General features: G+C 40.3%; 1 protein-coding gene across 19 annotated transcripts in view; it reads right to left on the bottom strand.

The window, feature by feature from the left end:
- Positions 1-416: 416 nt before the first annotated feature.
- The window catches only part of LOC100120957 (atrophin-1), a 236,528-nt gene continuing 221,497 nt past the window's right edge, over positions 417-15,447 (bottom strand). For 9 of the 19 annotated variants that reach the window (XM_031923158.2, XM_031923164.2, XM_031923162.1 and 6 more), the window contains 4 exons: positions 12,397-12,615; positions 7,332-7,460; positions 4,829-4,870; positions 3,109-4,386 (listed from right to left, as the gene is read on the bottom strand). In XM_031923158.2, coding sequence (XP_031779018.1) covers positions 3,109-4,386; positions 4,829-4,870; positions 7,332-7,460; positions 12,397-12,615 — 1,668 coding nt within the window. Of the gene's footprint in view, positions 4,387-4,828; positions 4,871-7,331; positions 7,461-12,396; positions 12,616-15,447 lie in introns of all 19 variants that reach the window. The other 10 variants (XM_031923168.2, XM_031923169.2, XM_032596949.1 and 7 more) reach the window with 4 other exon arrangements.

Below are 15,447 nucleotides of genomic sequence, written 5' to 3'. Positions count from 1 at the left end.
CAAAACCGTGCTCCGGCTATCTCGTTCCTCATTGTACAAGGCCCTTTTCGGTTAACCGCGAAATCGACATCAGAGGCCGTTTACTTAGACCAGCGACGCCGAGAACGGAAATCCGTGGAAACTTTTTGCTCGTCCAGAGGTTTTCGAGTTCTCGAAGTCACCGCGATATTCCTTCTTATAGTCTTAATTAAACATTTAATAATTATATGTGCTTAGGGCTTTTATGGTATTACAGGCTATATACTATCACAATCAAATGGGCCTTATTCAGTTCTCCTCGCGACATGAAAAGCGATCCTCCTCTGCGAACGAAAAGAGACGGAGAAAAAATTAATTGTATCACGGTTTTTTATCATCGTTATATATTTAAGATATCCACTATCACTTTCGTTCAATGGAAGACAGGAGCTGCTTGATTCACAGTAAAAAATACTCGTTGCACCGGTTTCTCGTCTACCTTTTCTCGCTTTTTTTTTGTTTTGTCGTTTTCGTTTTCGCCGTAAGGAGGCCGACGCTTTAGATAGGCGTACGTTGCTTGTTTTTTTTTCGTGTCACACTCGGCCGAGTGTTGTGCGTTTCTTTTGTTTCTCTCCTTTCGCCGGCAGTTCGCGAAAGAGTCGCTTTTAATCTCGCGAGAAGCTTCAAAGTCCCCCACCCAAGGAACAAAGGCGCGAGTGGCACTTCCGGTCGGATGGCAAATAGGCCTTTTTTTCTCTTTACCTCCCGTATCGTCGTTATTTTTCTCTGCGTTATCAATGTTCTGTCATTTGGAGGCTACGCGTAAACACCAAGTAGGTGAAAAAATCCGATACGTCGCACGACACGCGCCACTGTTCTTTGTGGCACATTGAGGCTTCCGCCGCGTCATACAACTAAGCTACTTCATTGTACAATGCACTTGAATTTTTCCGTACACTTTGCGACTTGTTACGTCAGTGTGTGCTTCCCTTCGTTCTTCGTTCTTATTTTTTTTGTCTTTTACTTAACTATTCTTCGTGCTTGGGTTCGCTCAGTATCACGCGACTGTTTAAAGACTCAAATCACTGGCAAGTACGTGTTTATACAAGTCTGTTTGATTGTAAAGTAGTCATTTTCTTTTTGAAATTGAGCTTTTAATGTTAGAATAAGTGTAATGTTCATCAGTATAGTAATAGTATAGTTATAGTGTAGTCGTGTGTTGAGTATGGATAATAAACTCATATATACGCATAAACGAACAATGACAACACTGAACTTTTGTTTACTCGTTTTTCTTCACTAGGCTTTACTCTTTCTTTTACAGCGAATTTTAGACCACTCGTATGTATAAGAAATCATAAAAAATACATCACAATTATCAGTTTTCTTTCGTTTACAGCGTCGTCACTTTAAATGCGACCAGTGACTGTGTTTGTGTATGTATATGTATGCCTTCATACGAAACTCGTGTACGTTTGTGAAGTTTGAGTCGGGTAGTACGATTATCAGTGTTTTACGTCAACATTCTGTGCCTCTTTCTTTGAGAAAATGCATTCGATAATGCACATCAGTTCCTTGACCTCGTCTTATAGCACGAAGTTTTTCGGCAAGTTAACCAAACTCTCACGATTTGAATCGATGAAAAATGAATGCTTGCAAAACAACCGTTTGAACGTATATTGTTAGATGCCCTTATAATTAATTAAAATACAACAGACGTTTGTTGATAAAAAAAAAAATTAACCGACGAAAAGCTCGATTTCGCGTGAAAATTATATTTTCCCGCGCGAGGCAAGTTGCAACTAGGAAACAATTTGATAGACGGAACTTTCGTTTGCTAAATTATAACGACTTAAAACTTAAAAAAAGTGACTCGAATAATCGATTAAAAACTTATCAACTTATACAACTAATTCAAGGTACTTTACATTGTGATAAAATAATTTGTAAAACTGACTTACTAAGATAAAAGAGAAATAAAGTGCAAAAAATTACTCATTAACAGTGGACAGTAAGAGGAACACTGGAAGAGAAATATATAGTATATTGACCGGGAAGTCATAATTTTTATCGGCTTAAAGAAAAAAATTGGTCAACAAACACATCAGAGTCTCTAGAACAACACACCGTTCCCGCAGAAACGTAATTGACATGCTTTGACTGAAGTATAACTAATATAATAATTAGAACAATCACCTTAAATCTTATAGAAATTTATCATAAAAATAACTCTCTTTAAAAAATATTTACCCTATAATTTACTTGATTGCAAGAAGAAAAAAACACTAAAAAGTTACATGCTAGAGATAAAAGAAAAAAAAGAAATAGTCAAAGATAAAACCTTAATCTCTAATCAAGACCAGTTTTTCAACTGCACTATCATCAATAATTCTGTAAAACTCATAATTTTTATCTCTTTATACTGTTCTCTAGAGAACGTTAAAAATCAAAAACATCAAAACACTGTCTTCCAGACGTTCCTTATTTCATCCCCACGGAAGAAAAAAAAACAAAAATAAAACAACCCTAATAATCATCACGTGCAACATGCACGGCACACGTAGTCGATATATCCGTCAAAAAATAGTCATTAAAAAACGTCGAAGTTCTCTGGCGATACATCGATAACCGATATAAAAAACAAAATATATTTAAAGAATAAAGGCGGTTCGCGTTAAACGGAACTTTCTGAAACCGGTATATATTCTCGTCTTTCATTATAATAAGGCACTGTTCAGCGATGATTCTGACTAGAAAATGAAACTATTCTTTCTTTCGGAACTCTTCGCGCTGAAATCGTCATCATCGTAACACATCGAGTGGTCAAGAATCGTTCGAATCTCGCAAGCCTCCATAGGGTCAACGATAAATATCGCGTCCGCTGTTGCAGCCGTATCGTTCAAAATCTCGACGTATGGAGAAACGCAGATATCGCAATGATAAGTGCGCCGGTCGCCAGGCTACGGTCATCGGTATTCGATGAAGATCCGGTGAGCGGGGGCAACGACGCCGGTAGCGACCAACAGCAGCGCGATCTATCGCCTAGTGCACACGGCAACGAGTTCGAATCGAATTCCATGGCTCGTCGCGAGAGGGCGCCGAAGTAGTCGTGTTGGGGGCGCTCGCGCTCGACATACCGCCAGATGGCGCTTACGTAGTTTTCATTTTCTTGTAGGGCTGCATTATGACACCGGTACTCGCGGCGGGAATTGCGACCTGGGGTTGCGCGGCGATGGTGGCCGGACCGGTGGCAGGAATCTGTTGCATGGCACCCGCGACGCCGGGCATACCCGGAAGCATGGCGTACGGATTCTGAACGTAGGGCGAAGCCTGGACCGAGGCACCGGGAATGGAAGCCTGGACGGCGTAGGGGTTGCCCGGCAGTGCCTGCTGCCTCATGAACGAGTAGGGGTTGATCGGGGTGGCCGAGGGCGGCGGTCGGTACGCGAGCAGACCGGCCGGCAGGGGAGAGCTGAGACCGGCTGTACCGGCGTGCAGGCCAGCGAGGCCAGGAATCATTGCCCGCGGAGCCGGTGCTCCGGGTACCCCCGCACCTGGCTGCTGTCCGAGGCTGGCCAGGGTCTGCTTGTTGAGCGCTACACCGGTGTAGTTAAGGGGGTTGAGCGGATTGATGCCGTAGGAGGCCGCCGCAGCTTGCTGATTGGCCGCTGCCTGCTGGGACAACTTGATGGCCTTGGCGTAGTTCTTCTGGGCGACCTCCTTGGCCAGGGCGGCCGGATTGAAGGAGAGGTTCGAGGGCATGCCGAGGCTGTTGAGGGCGTTGATGTTGGTCATGTTTGCCATGGTGTAGTTCATGTTATTGATCGAGTTGAGGTTCGCGATGGAGGATGCCATGGAATTCGCGCTGACGAGATTGGGAACGGAACTGAGACCGGCCATCGAGGTGATGGCGTTCATGGAAGCGTTATGGGCCGCGGCGGCGCTGAGGGCGTGATGGATCTGCTGATTAATCTGTTGCTGCTGCTGTTGCTGCTGCTGCGCTTGCTGCTGTTGCTGCTGTTGGGAGGACGAGCCCGAGTGATTCAATTCGTGAGAGTTTTGGCCGACGGCCGACGAGGACTCGGACTCGTGATTCGCGTTAGCGGACTGTTTGTCGTTGGTCGCGCTCGAGGGCGGAGGCGGCGGTGGATTATTCGGATCCACGAGTATTCCATTAGCAGCGGCCTCGGCGTTCGCCGCGTTGCTCGCCTGGCTTTGTATCGAATTTTGCACGGCGCCTACAACCGACTGACTCGAGTTTTGGGACCCGGGTAGGGGTGGTGTTCCAGTGTACTCACATGACACAGGCACGAAGGGCTGCTGGAGCTGCATGAGCTGCTGGTAGGTCGTTGCGCCGGTCGGCTGGTAGACCGGCACGCCGGACTTATCGCCCGCTGGACGCTTGTACGGGACCATTCCTGGGAAGGCCTGGAAAAACAAACGGCACAATGCCCAAAGGTTAAGTCTGACACTTGGCAAGCTGTACGCTCTACGTATTATTATTTTTTCGTTCGTTTTATTATACGCTTTTTCGATCCCTCTCTCTCGATCCTTTCGATGGCTCAATGTGGTCGCTGTCGTAAGGAGTGCTGACATAGGTTCGAGAGAGACTGATAATTGCTACCTAGGTAGAAATAGGCGACTGTTGTTTTTTTTTTGTTTAGTCATTCGATCTGTGCCATCCAATCGGTCGGACACAAACTCGTTAAGCTAAAGGTTCACATTTTCATCGGTTATTCGAACCAAAAACACAAAGCGAATGATTAAAAAAAAGAACAGTCCTCGTTAGTGATGATATAACAATGAGAGAGCGCGTCTGGGCGTATATGAGGTGGCGGGAAGTATGATTCTATGTTTAGTCTGCACTTACAAAGTTCTCGTAGTAGAGCGATCCGACAGACTTCATGTCCATCTGCAACAAAGACAGGATCGGTTTCAACTCGTGTAGAGGACAAGGTTTCGTTGTTGTTGTTATTTTGCTTTTCGGGTCTAGGAATCAAGGGATAGAATGAGGGGCGCGATTACATTGCTAAAAAATTTTAGGGTCGAGGGGGGGGGGGCAGAGGGTAACATGATATGTTATACGTATATAATAAGTTGTGCCGATGACGCAGCTTGCAGTGACGTTGCCAAACGACGAGGCATCCTTCTCAAATAAACTGTAAAATTTCTCCGCTATATATCGCAGAGATTATTCGTCAACAGAAACAAACAAATCAGCATTTTTGTTCATGAAAAGCAGTTGGTATTGTCGCTCGCACAGCAGTTTCAGTTAATACTAGAAACGCGCTCTTATTCCTCTATATGATCAGCGAGAATCGCGAGATTTTCTTTTGTCTCTTTTTTTCCTTCGATTTAATTGAAAATATCTACGATCTGAACACGGCCGATCGACGTTCACGCGCTATGATATCTCTAGGTTATAATACTTGGTCTAAACAAATTGGGACAAAAATAAAGTGTACTCTGTGTCATACACAAGTGAACCGAAAACTTTGAATATTATTATATAGTGCGCTAAAAAACAATCTCAAAGATGATGTCAGTATCTAAATGATCGGTATATTAGAAAGTAAACAGTGAAAATAAGTAAACAAAAAAAGTGTTTCAGTATAGAAGATAGGCAGGTAGACAAAAGTGCAGCGATTGTTGATTTCACTGTATTGCGAAAAACGATGACAAAAGCAAAAATATAAAAAAAATAGTATAATGTATGTCATAAGAAAGTTTATCGCTTATTAAAGCTGCGACGAGGTGCAAAAGCTTGAAAGCTGGCTTTCGTCGGGAAACGCATGACGAGTTATTGTATCGAGTTATATATGACAGTCTTGCGATCGCGATAAGCTTGAAAAACACATTTATCAAATTTTACACCGAATCTCTTCTATAGCAAATATAATTAATTGTAAGAAGGAACCAATAATTTGAAAAACAAATAATATTCTCATTTAAAACTTCAGTTACTCGTGATAAATAAAAAAGTTTGTTCAAAAATAGTAAATGATCGGGGAATGTTCGTACCAAATAAAAAGAAAATAGCTAGTGTATGTAAGCGGTCTACAGTGCTGATGGCAAACACGTCACGTCTTTAAACGACGGCTGTTACAATAAGTGGCTTAATCATATAAGGATTTGTTATACTGTCGCTAATTTTCTAAGAAAAACACTTGGTCGTGGTCCAGAGTGTATCCATGAGGAGATGACACTTCACCATCACCTCGGGTCGCGTAAGCACAGCATGCATCATCGGCGCAAGCTCTTAATTACAAGGATTCGATGGCCATATACTTGAGAGTGCACTTTGAAATTTAATTTTAATCTCTGCTTCTTATGGCCTTCGAAGTTCGTAGAATTAAACAGCACACTCGTATTCTTTAGTCAAAGTTGAGGATGTATAGGTAAGTGAATTTGTTAGTTACAAAGTGAACATTAATTTAGTAAATACGAGTATGAGTTCATCAGGTTTATATTGAACGGCCGAATCGATCGGCTAATTATATGCTAAAGGAATTGATATAACGTTGAGACGCCGATCAGTTGGTTGCAAAAGTAAATTTTATCATACTTCTTTGTTAAAGAAGAAAAGCACCCCAACTGGCTGGCACTCGAAATAAAGATAGGAAACAAAATGAACATACGTTGTTAAGCGATCTATAAATACAATACGAGGCGTAAGCTCCGGTATAGACAACATTGCAACGGTTAAACAGAAAAAAGCGTATATATAAATAAAGAGATCTCTGAAAGAATTATATTTGCGCGTGTGTCCTTTTTAAAACAAAAGCAAATTGTGTGTGTCGCGTATAGAGTGATGCAGAGATACAGCGTTATGCGAGCTATGTATCTATCGTTCAAAGGGAAGTTCAAAAAGTCGAATATAAAGTACATCCGTAATCCCGCGTATAGCAGTATACAGTGAATTACCACACGAAAAGGCTATAGAAATTACGTGTATGTTAAAGGACAGACAACCGCGATCTAGAGCTCAAAGCGCGCTCGGCAGTGTATTCACAATCGCAATAACCATCATTGTAACTTAAATCTGTACTAACTACTTGGGCGTCTCGAAAACCGCTTTTACTAGATAGCTGTTGGAACGAAATTCAACTTATTTAATTTATTCAAATACCTTGCTAAACTATCAAAGTTGTGCACTATATAGAAGACTATATTTCGGTGCTGCGTTGCAAAACTATCAAAATTACATTACACAAGTCTATCAAACTCACGCTACAAAACTAAGGACTAGACTGATCAAAGTGTACATGGGCAATTATTACCAGCACGGTTTTCGAGACTTGACCCATCTTTCTCTTTTTGGAAGAAAGAAATAAAAAATGAAAAAAAGCGTAATCATGCAAAAGCCGTGGTACCATTAGCAGATCATCATTGGAGTCGCGCATCCGCTTCTTGCCGAGCTCAATGCTCGCCATATTGGCGTTCTGGAGTCCTCCGGGTACGGCGTTGGCCGAGACTGCGCCGGCAATCGGCATCTGCGCCGTCTGTGAGCGAGTGTTTTTTGGACATTGTTTCGTTCGACAGACGACGGATAGAGCATTTTCGTTCGTTCGTTTTTTGTTTTGTTTTGCATCCGAGAGACAGAGCGTTACATGAGTGTGTGATATTCATTTGGTTCCGTTAATCCCCGTTTGAGAGTCCCGTCCCGAGACAGATAGTGAGAGCGTGATTTTGTTCGTTCATTCGTCATGGGTTCGTGGATTTTTCAGTTTTCGGCGTTCGGCGCAGGCGTTAATTTGGCAGGTAGCGAAGCGCACGAAGGTTTGTTCAGCAAGCATGAAGCATCATCAGGCGAGAGGGCAAGAAGAAAATCAAAAAAAGAAAAAAAAGACAAGTTGAGGCTACATTATAATAATAAATATTTCTTGTTTTTTTATAGGCAGATAATAGAAGTTATAAATTATTAATAATAATAATAATAACAGTAATTAATAACAAAGAAAAATTATAAATGTAGTAATATTCAATCGGGTCTTACACATCTAATGATTATTAAGAATTACAAAAATATCGAGTATATCTTATGTATACTGCTGCCGATAATTTTGACTATAATTGTGCTTCTTTGTACAGAGACACTCACTATAGGGGTCATTAAATTATGTACAGTTCATTGATATCTAGAATCAAATCAATCAAGAGGTTATGTAAGAGTGTCGACGGCTCGTTAGATTGAATGCTATCTGACGCGTGCGTCGATCTCCCGTGAAGAAAGCATCTCCGGCTATGTGCACACATAGTTACACATTATATGAATATACCAAATCATACACTTAATCAAATACATCAATGGATAATTGAGAGAAAGAAAAAAAAGGAAAAAAGTCCCGCGCTCGTGTATAATCATGTGTTCGCAAGCTGCAAAGAAAAATAATCAATATTTTACAGGCGCCATTGCTGGTACAGTGATTAACGTTCAACGAGCGTTATCTACGTTCTGCTGAAGATAGAGAGAGAAAGACGGCTAAATAATGTACACACGCTATAGGTTAATGTTCAAGCTGGCTCGGCAGTCTCGCGTTACGGCAACGGCCAAACTGAAAAGTTAAAATTTCTGTGATAAATGAGCTTGCGCACCTCCTACTGCAAACAAAATAAATCAACAGCTAAAAACAAAAATAATAATAGCATATGTAAACTGAAGGTTTTAGCACGACAAGTGCAGAACAAAAGATACTGAGGTGTAGACAGAGACAGAAAGAGTATATATAGCGAGAGCATTCTGATCCAAAATGCACTCGTCTTCTGCTGACATCGACTGCGTGAGCACAGCTGACTTCGACTTCTCCCGCGACTTTCTTGGCTTGGAAACCTGCAAATTGCTCTTGGCGAAATTAAAGTCTTATATATACATGTAGCGTCGAGCGCCCGTAAGAGAGTGAGGGAAATACAGATATAGACTCCCCCTCACTTGCGCTTCTCTCCGACGACGGCGACGACGGGGTTCCAGCTGGCAGCTCGAAGACGGGGCTTGGATATAGAGCAGAGAACGCGGAAGCGCAGCGCTGTGTATATACATACACACACGAGGTATTACTGCTCGAAGACAGACCCGGATACGATATAAATATACACATAATGTAAGAAATCTTGTGTTGAGTTAATGGTAATTCTGATGGTATATGCAGCGTGAGAATGATAATTCGTGGTGAAAATGGTATATAATTGCGTGCGTGTGCCAATAGTCCTAGTACAGTTACAATCGAGCACCTGAAATTGATCAAAGCAAATAATAAACAGATTATACAAGTGAAAATCGTCCAAAGCCGTCTTCGAGGTATATTTACATAACAGTACGCTTTTGTCACTTTATACACTTTCTATGCGTATATTTACAATAATCATGTATATATATATATATATGTGTGTGTGTTTCTTTTGTGATTATCCTCAATCTACTTTCTGTAATAGTCTGACTTTGTGTGTACGGCTTTCCTGATTTTGTTGTGAGTATCGTGTATTTTTACGTGTGTTACACTGTGTTCGTGTGTAAGAGGTGTGCAGATAGATACATAATAGAACAAGATATATAATTATTCGTATGTGGACAGCTGTTTAAACGTGTGAAAGTGTGTACTGAACACTTGACAAACATCCAAGAGTAGCGTTGCAATCCCAAAGAGTGCATACGATGATCATCGTTCGTTTCCTCGCATTGCAATAATATGTACATTTGAATTCAGTCAATTTCAACGTATAACGTGGAAAATGGAATCGGGTGAATCAATTTTCTATTCGCATAACCGTAAGTACAACGCACTGATAGCGAACGCGGAACTTGTTATTGAATTTTTTTGTTCTCTTTGTTCGGATAATGAAGTTTAATTAAAGAAATAAAAAGGGAACGAAAAAAAGGTCCAAGTCAGAGAGAATAAGAACGGGGAAAAAGAGAGAAAGTAGTCGAGAAAAGTGAGCTTGGCTCTACGCGATGCACCCTCTTGGAATTGAAAAGCACTTGTAGAAAATGAAACTTCCCTGCCAACAAGCTGGTCTGCCGCAATCCATGAGAGTTTTCTTCCCTCGTGTCCCGATGTGGCGTGGTCTTCCGGGCGACGTTGCTGAAAGCGTCTTTTTCTTTTTTTTCTCTTTTTTTTTCTTTTTATTTCCGGTGAATATTATGGTCGATCCGAGACAAAGAGAGATGAGTCGTGTCAGTGAAGTAGTCTTTTTTTACTTAATTGCCGTGAGAGAGACGGAAAGTTTGAAAATAAAAGATCTGAATAAATTTTGAATTTCACACGCTTCTCTTCTGAATCCTCAGTGCTGACTTCCCGTCGTTTCGTGTCCAATTTCACGTACAAGAAAATACACAACTCAAAGTAAAAATTCAGGAAAATAAAAGAGAGGTACAAACTCTTTAGTAAACGGAGTGAACAAATAACTTGATATTTATAACAAAAATTGATCGAATTACTTTCACCGTCATTATTCATGAGTATAATTAATCAGTTAGGTATATCAGTAAAGTTAACAAAGTATTGCTTGATCGTGTTATATGCCCGATGTAAATTACAAGATGTCAGGTTATATAAGCCAATTGTCAATGTAAAAATTCGTTGTTGTTGTTGTTGTCGTTTTTAATGTTTCGTTCAATATCACCCATCAGCACCCATACACCCATCAGTTTGTTATACGTTGCATCGTTTTTATAAACTTGTTTTAAAAGAGTCATCTTTCTCATTATTAAGATTCGAGTGTAGCGCTTTGTGTGGGGCAGCAAACAGCAGCAGGGTTGATATAGCCGGGGTTCGTGCAGCACAGCTTGTCAGCAGGTTTGTGTTCGTGTGTTCGTATAAAACGTGTGTACTCACTACTTTACTTTTATTTACACCTCGCATCCCCGCTCCATTCGTCTTCGCTCGCTCGGGGTCGCGTTTCCTCGCGCTTCTTTTTTCGCGAGCTGCTGACGCTATACAACAGCGTTATCCAAATGAGACTTGAAGAAATTACGAACGAGAGAGAGCGTTGAAACGAAAACAAGAGGAAAAAAGCCGGTGAATGGATCAAACCGGGCGAAAACGAATCTGCAGGCGCGAGAGAAGTTCGTCGATCGCGGTCTAGCTCTCGTATTTATTTTATATTTTTTTGTCTACTCTGTTATCGCTTGTCGGCGCTAAGCGTGCGAGGAGGGAATTGAGCGGGCATACTGAAAAGTCGCAAATAGTAACAACATTATTTATACAGTTCTAGGTAACCCGCGATCTGGTGATTGGTGTATATTGCGTCTATAAGTATATTTGCACCTGGATAGCTGCGATAGGCTGCTAGAAAGAGAGAAATAGAACAGTGGTGACGGTGACGATAAAAAGATTACTGGCTTTCGTACTACTCACTACAACACTACGATCACGGCTATGTACGTCAAACAGGATAATAGATGGACAAACACAAAAGCGACAAACTTGGGTGGGGGTAGAGAAATATATGGATATTACAGAATAAGAGAGATGTCTGGAGAGGTGGAAAAAACTTAAACGAGAGACAAAACATAATAATAACAGAATGATCACAAAATGAATGACATGGCCGAGGTAGCCATATCGGTGACTCGCGCGGAATATAGCTTCGGTCAAGCGGAGATTCGAGTGAGAAATTAATCAGAAGAGCATCTGAAAGAAGTAGTCTCGTGGTAAAAGAATTGATTCGCCGGTTCGTCACTCGATATGATTACCATCGGCGTAAACCACTGCGCAACGTTTAGCCAATACTTTTCCATCGCATACTCCCACTGGTCAATATGAAGATTTTTGCTTATGCTTGTATATATTTACATCGCAACAATAGTGCCGATAGATAATACTCTGCTACGATCGGATAAGGGAAGCCAAAGAGTATTCGCAGATTGGCAAAAAGCAGCGCAGCAGCGAAAGCTTCATCGAAGCAAACCCAAAGAAACTCAGTGTTAACGAAAAATTTGAAACGTAGTTAAATAGTTGAAAAAATGGGATGGGTATCATGGAACTCTGGTTTTCTTAAATCACTCTGCAATGAAAAGTTAGTTAACTGATTCTAATAGTTGGATCCGACGTGACAGCTGCAACGACCGCAAAATCGGTAACAAGACTTTCGTCAACACTACCGATGCGATTATCAATATTTTCTGAATGAATAAAGTAATCATTATGAAATTTCAGACTGAATATATAATTGTTTAATTAACTACAAAGAAATATCCTACATAAATTCAATTTAACGTGATATAACAAAAGCATTACTCTATATTAACATACGAAATGTGCAGCACCAGAGTAAGTGGATAAAGGAAGAGATATAAAAATAAAGAGGAAATAAATTGAACGTAAACTAAAGGACAGAGAGAAAGAGTGAAATAAAATAAAGTGAAAGAGATAGAGAAAGAGAAGAGAGAGAGAGAGAGAGAGAGAGAGAGAGAGAGAGAGAGAGAGAGACAGAATGCATTACCGCAATGCTAGCCCGAGATTGTGTGGCCTTAATGTGGGCTTGAAGGTGCAGAGGGGGGTGGAAATAGCGGCAGGGGTCTCGATTGCATCGGCCCTTGACAGCGTCCATGCAGACCGTCACAGAGCCGTCCTCGTTCGCCTGCACCGTCTCGAGGGGGTGCGCAAACCGGCACTCCGTCTCGCCGCGTTTGCACGCCCCGCGTTGAAACTCGCGACATACCTACAGCAAGAGCGAACACGCATGGCATGGGCACTAGATCTATGGGAGCAGTTTTGTTTTTTTTTTTTTTTTTTTTGAAAAACAATACTAATTATGGATATATTAAACTATATAATGTATAAACCTTTTTTCTTTTTGCATTACGCACGATGGCTGCACCGAGAAAAAGGTTCGGCAGAGCCAACGCGACCGAGAGAGCACAAGTATTACTATAGAGGGGATATATATAGTATAATGTACGTTAACAAGAGATAATATATTTACGTGATGGGTAATATACAGGATACATGGCGAATATCATATTTTAATGGCAAGTCAACAATGAATGGATGGAGCTGGAAGGAGAGGGTATTAATTATCCTAGTCGGAGCATGGAAAGTTTCACTTTTACAGCTTTTCGTATTTACATTAAAAATTCATCAAATAGCTTGAATAAAATCCTCTCTCTCGTTGAGTATCTTTAGCACTATTAAAAAAAGCTCTCAAGGTTTTTTTTCTCTGAATCAGCAATTTTAATATCAACAGCGCCTTGAAATATCTGTAGAGACGGTTCTCATTTCTTTCAGATAAGCTTTATAACGTCAATTATTTTTCTTAAAACCAAAAGAAACTGTACAAATAAGACGCTCTCATCTGCTTATGTACAGCCAGGTAAATTTTCGCTTCTACCGAACGATTTTTCTCGGTGCAAATGATAAATAACATAGTCATTGATAAATACAGAATGTTTGAATGTTCAGGAATAGGGGTGAATGACAAGGTGATAGAGATTTATAGGTAGTATTGTTGTTTCCTACTAAAAACAACGACATGACGAGCACCACGATATTAGCGAGTCTCGTACCTCTGGCATTTTGTACGATGTTCAACGCGAGTTTCCATAAAAATTGATTTTCGATTTCACATCGCTGACCATTTAATTTTCAGCCAAAACAACGTCGCGGCGTTTATACATGTATAAATCTCGTGGCGGCGCGTCAATGTCGGCTATATAACTAGAGCGAGTGTATTAGCGGCCAGATCTCGCGCCACAACATTGGCACGAAGTGAACAGGCAAGTCTACACAATATTCGACATGTTCTCAAAGTTTATACATAGTCAGGGTTAAAGGATGGGTTCTGCGTGATACAAAAGCAAACATCGATCACCTCGTAAAAGGTATATACATAGTTCAGATTGTTATATATGTACAGTTGAGATGTAAATTCGTTTATTAATTAAACGCTTATCCTTATTTCAAATAAAGCAATAATCTGCGAATAATGCACGAATTTATAGTTGACCAAAACGCGAGATTAGAGGATCAATTCCCAAGACGCGTACTAGTCTCTCATCGACGAGGTGATTCGATCCGTGCTCAGTATCCGAAAGTACGCAAAGTCAATTAGCCGGATAATTAGGATTGCGGGGGGATGAGAGATAGATAGATATATAGATAGAGATAGAGCTAACGGCCAGCCACTAGCCTACCGAGAAGTTTGCAGGTATATACCAGCAGGTATGCTGTTTAAGGTATTATAGTTTGTGTTAGTAACAGCGTATTACGGGGTTAGAGACAGAAAGAGATACAAAGTGAAATAGAGAGTCATAGACAAGCAGAAACGAGGCTCTCGTTCCTCTCCGAGCCTTTGAGGAACTCGAACGTCTTTGCGCATTTAACGTATACATTTATATCATATAAATATACGCATCAAAGGTTAACTTTCAATTTCTTTACGCTTTGTATTAATAGATTCTGCCATAGCGCATACACTTAGGTAATATATATATATATATATATATATATATATATATATATATATATATATGTATATATATGTGTGTACTTCAAAAGCTTTGGAGTATCGCATTTTTACTGGTTTTAATTATTGTTTTCAAACGGCGCTTTTTTGCACGGCAAGGCTTTAGTTAGTTATAGCGAGAGTTAGAGAACACACAGAATTCAATATGCTCGAAGATTACACACACGTACACAGGCGAAATCGGCAAGATTGTAATCAAATGGGTATATGTATATATATATATATATATATATATATATATATATATATATACTGAACAGTTTAAGACTTTGAAACAGCATTTTACGAAGCGATTTACAGGAATTGTGAACACTGACAAAAAATTTGATGTATATGTACAAGCCGATCATTTTGAGACTGCAAAAATACACATTATATATGTAATATATATCTACTAATGTAAATTCACTATATTTTGATTTTGTACAGTTTAACTATTTGAAATGAAGATTTCTTCGGAACTCTTAATGAATACAAAATAAATGAAAAACACGGTAAACTATATAGGAACAAAAGAGAAAACAGGTAATACTTATACAGAGTAGTACAAAATTAAGAACTTCCATAAATTAGAGCATTTGAGATACATTCCAAAGGAAGTCTTCGGGGGATCAAATGGAAGGCATTAGCGTAGAATCAGCGTATGTGAGAAAATGCAGCATGCAAGTTGTTTTTTGTCCGACATACCCGTCCCACCCCTACCCCCCTGTAATTTTTCTCCCAATTTGTAGCAGTAGTAGAAGTAGTGGTAGTAGTAGTACAGTAATGGCAGTGGTAGTAGAACCGACACTCTTTTGGTGTTATGACAATTGATACTTTGTTATTTTATTCTAATGCACTTTGCTGTTCTTGATCATCAATCCATGAGGTAGCACGAATTTCGATTTTGTTTTTGTTGCCATTTCATCAAGTTAAACGTGTTAATGTGAGGTGTATCGTTTTGCAGCTTGTTTGTTGCGTGTGTACGTGTTTCTTTTCGAGTTTATATGAGATCTGTGCGTGCAGTTTTATTTATAATATATTGTTGTA

This window comes from Nasonia vitripennis, chromosome 2, assembly GCF_009193385.2.
Source record: "Nasonia vitripennis strain AsymCx chromosome 2, Nvit_psr_1.1, whole genome shotgun sequence".
NCBI lineage: Eukaryota > Metazoa > Arthropoda > Insecta > Hymenoptera > Pteromalidae > Nasonia > Nasonia vitripennis.
Note: the sequence above shows the minus strand (reverse complement) of the source record. Positions and strands in the feature narration are given on the sequence as shown.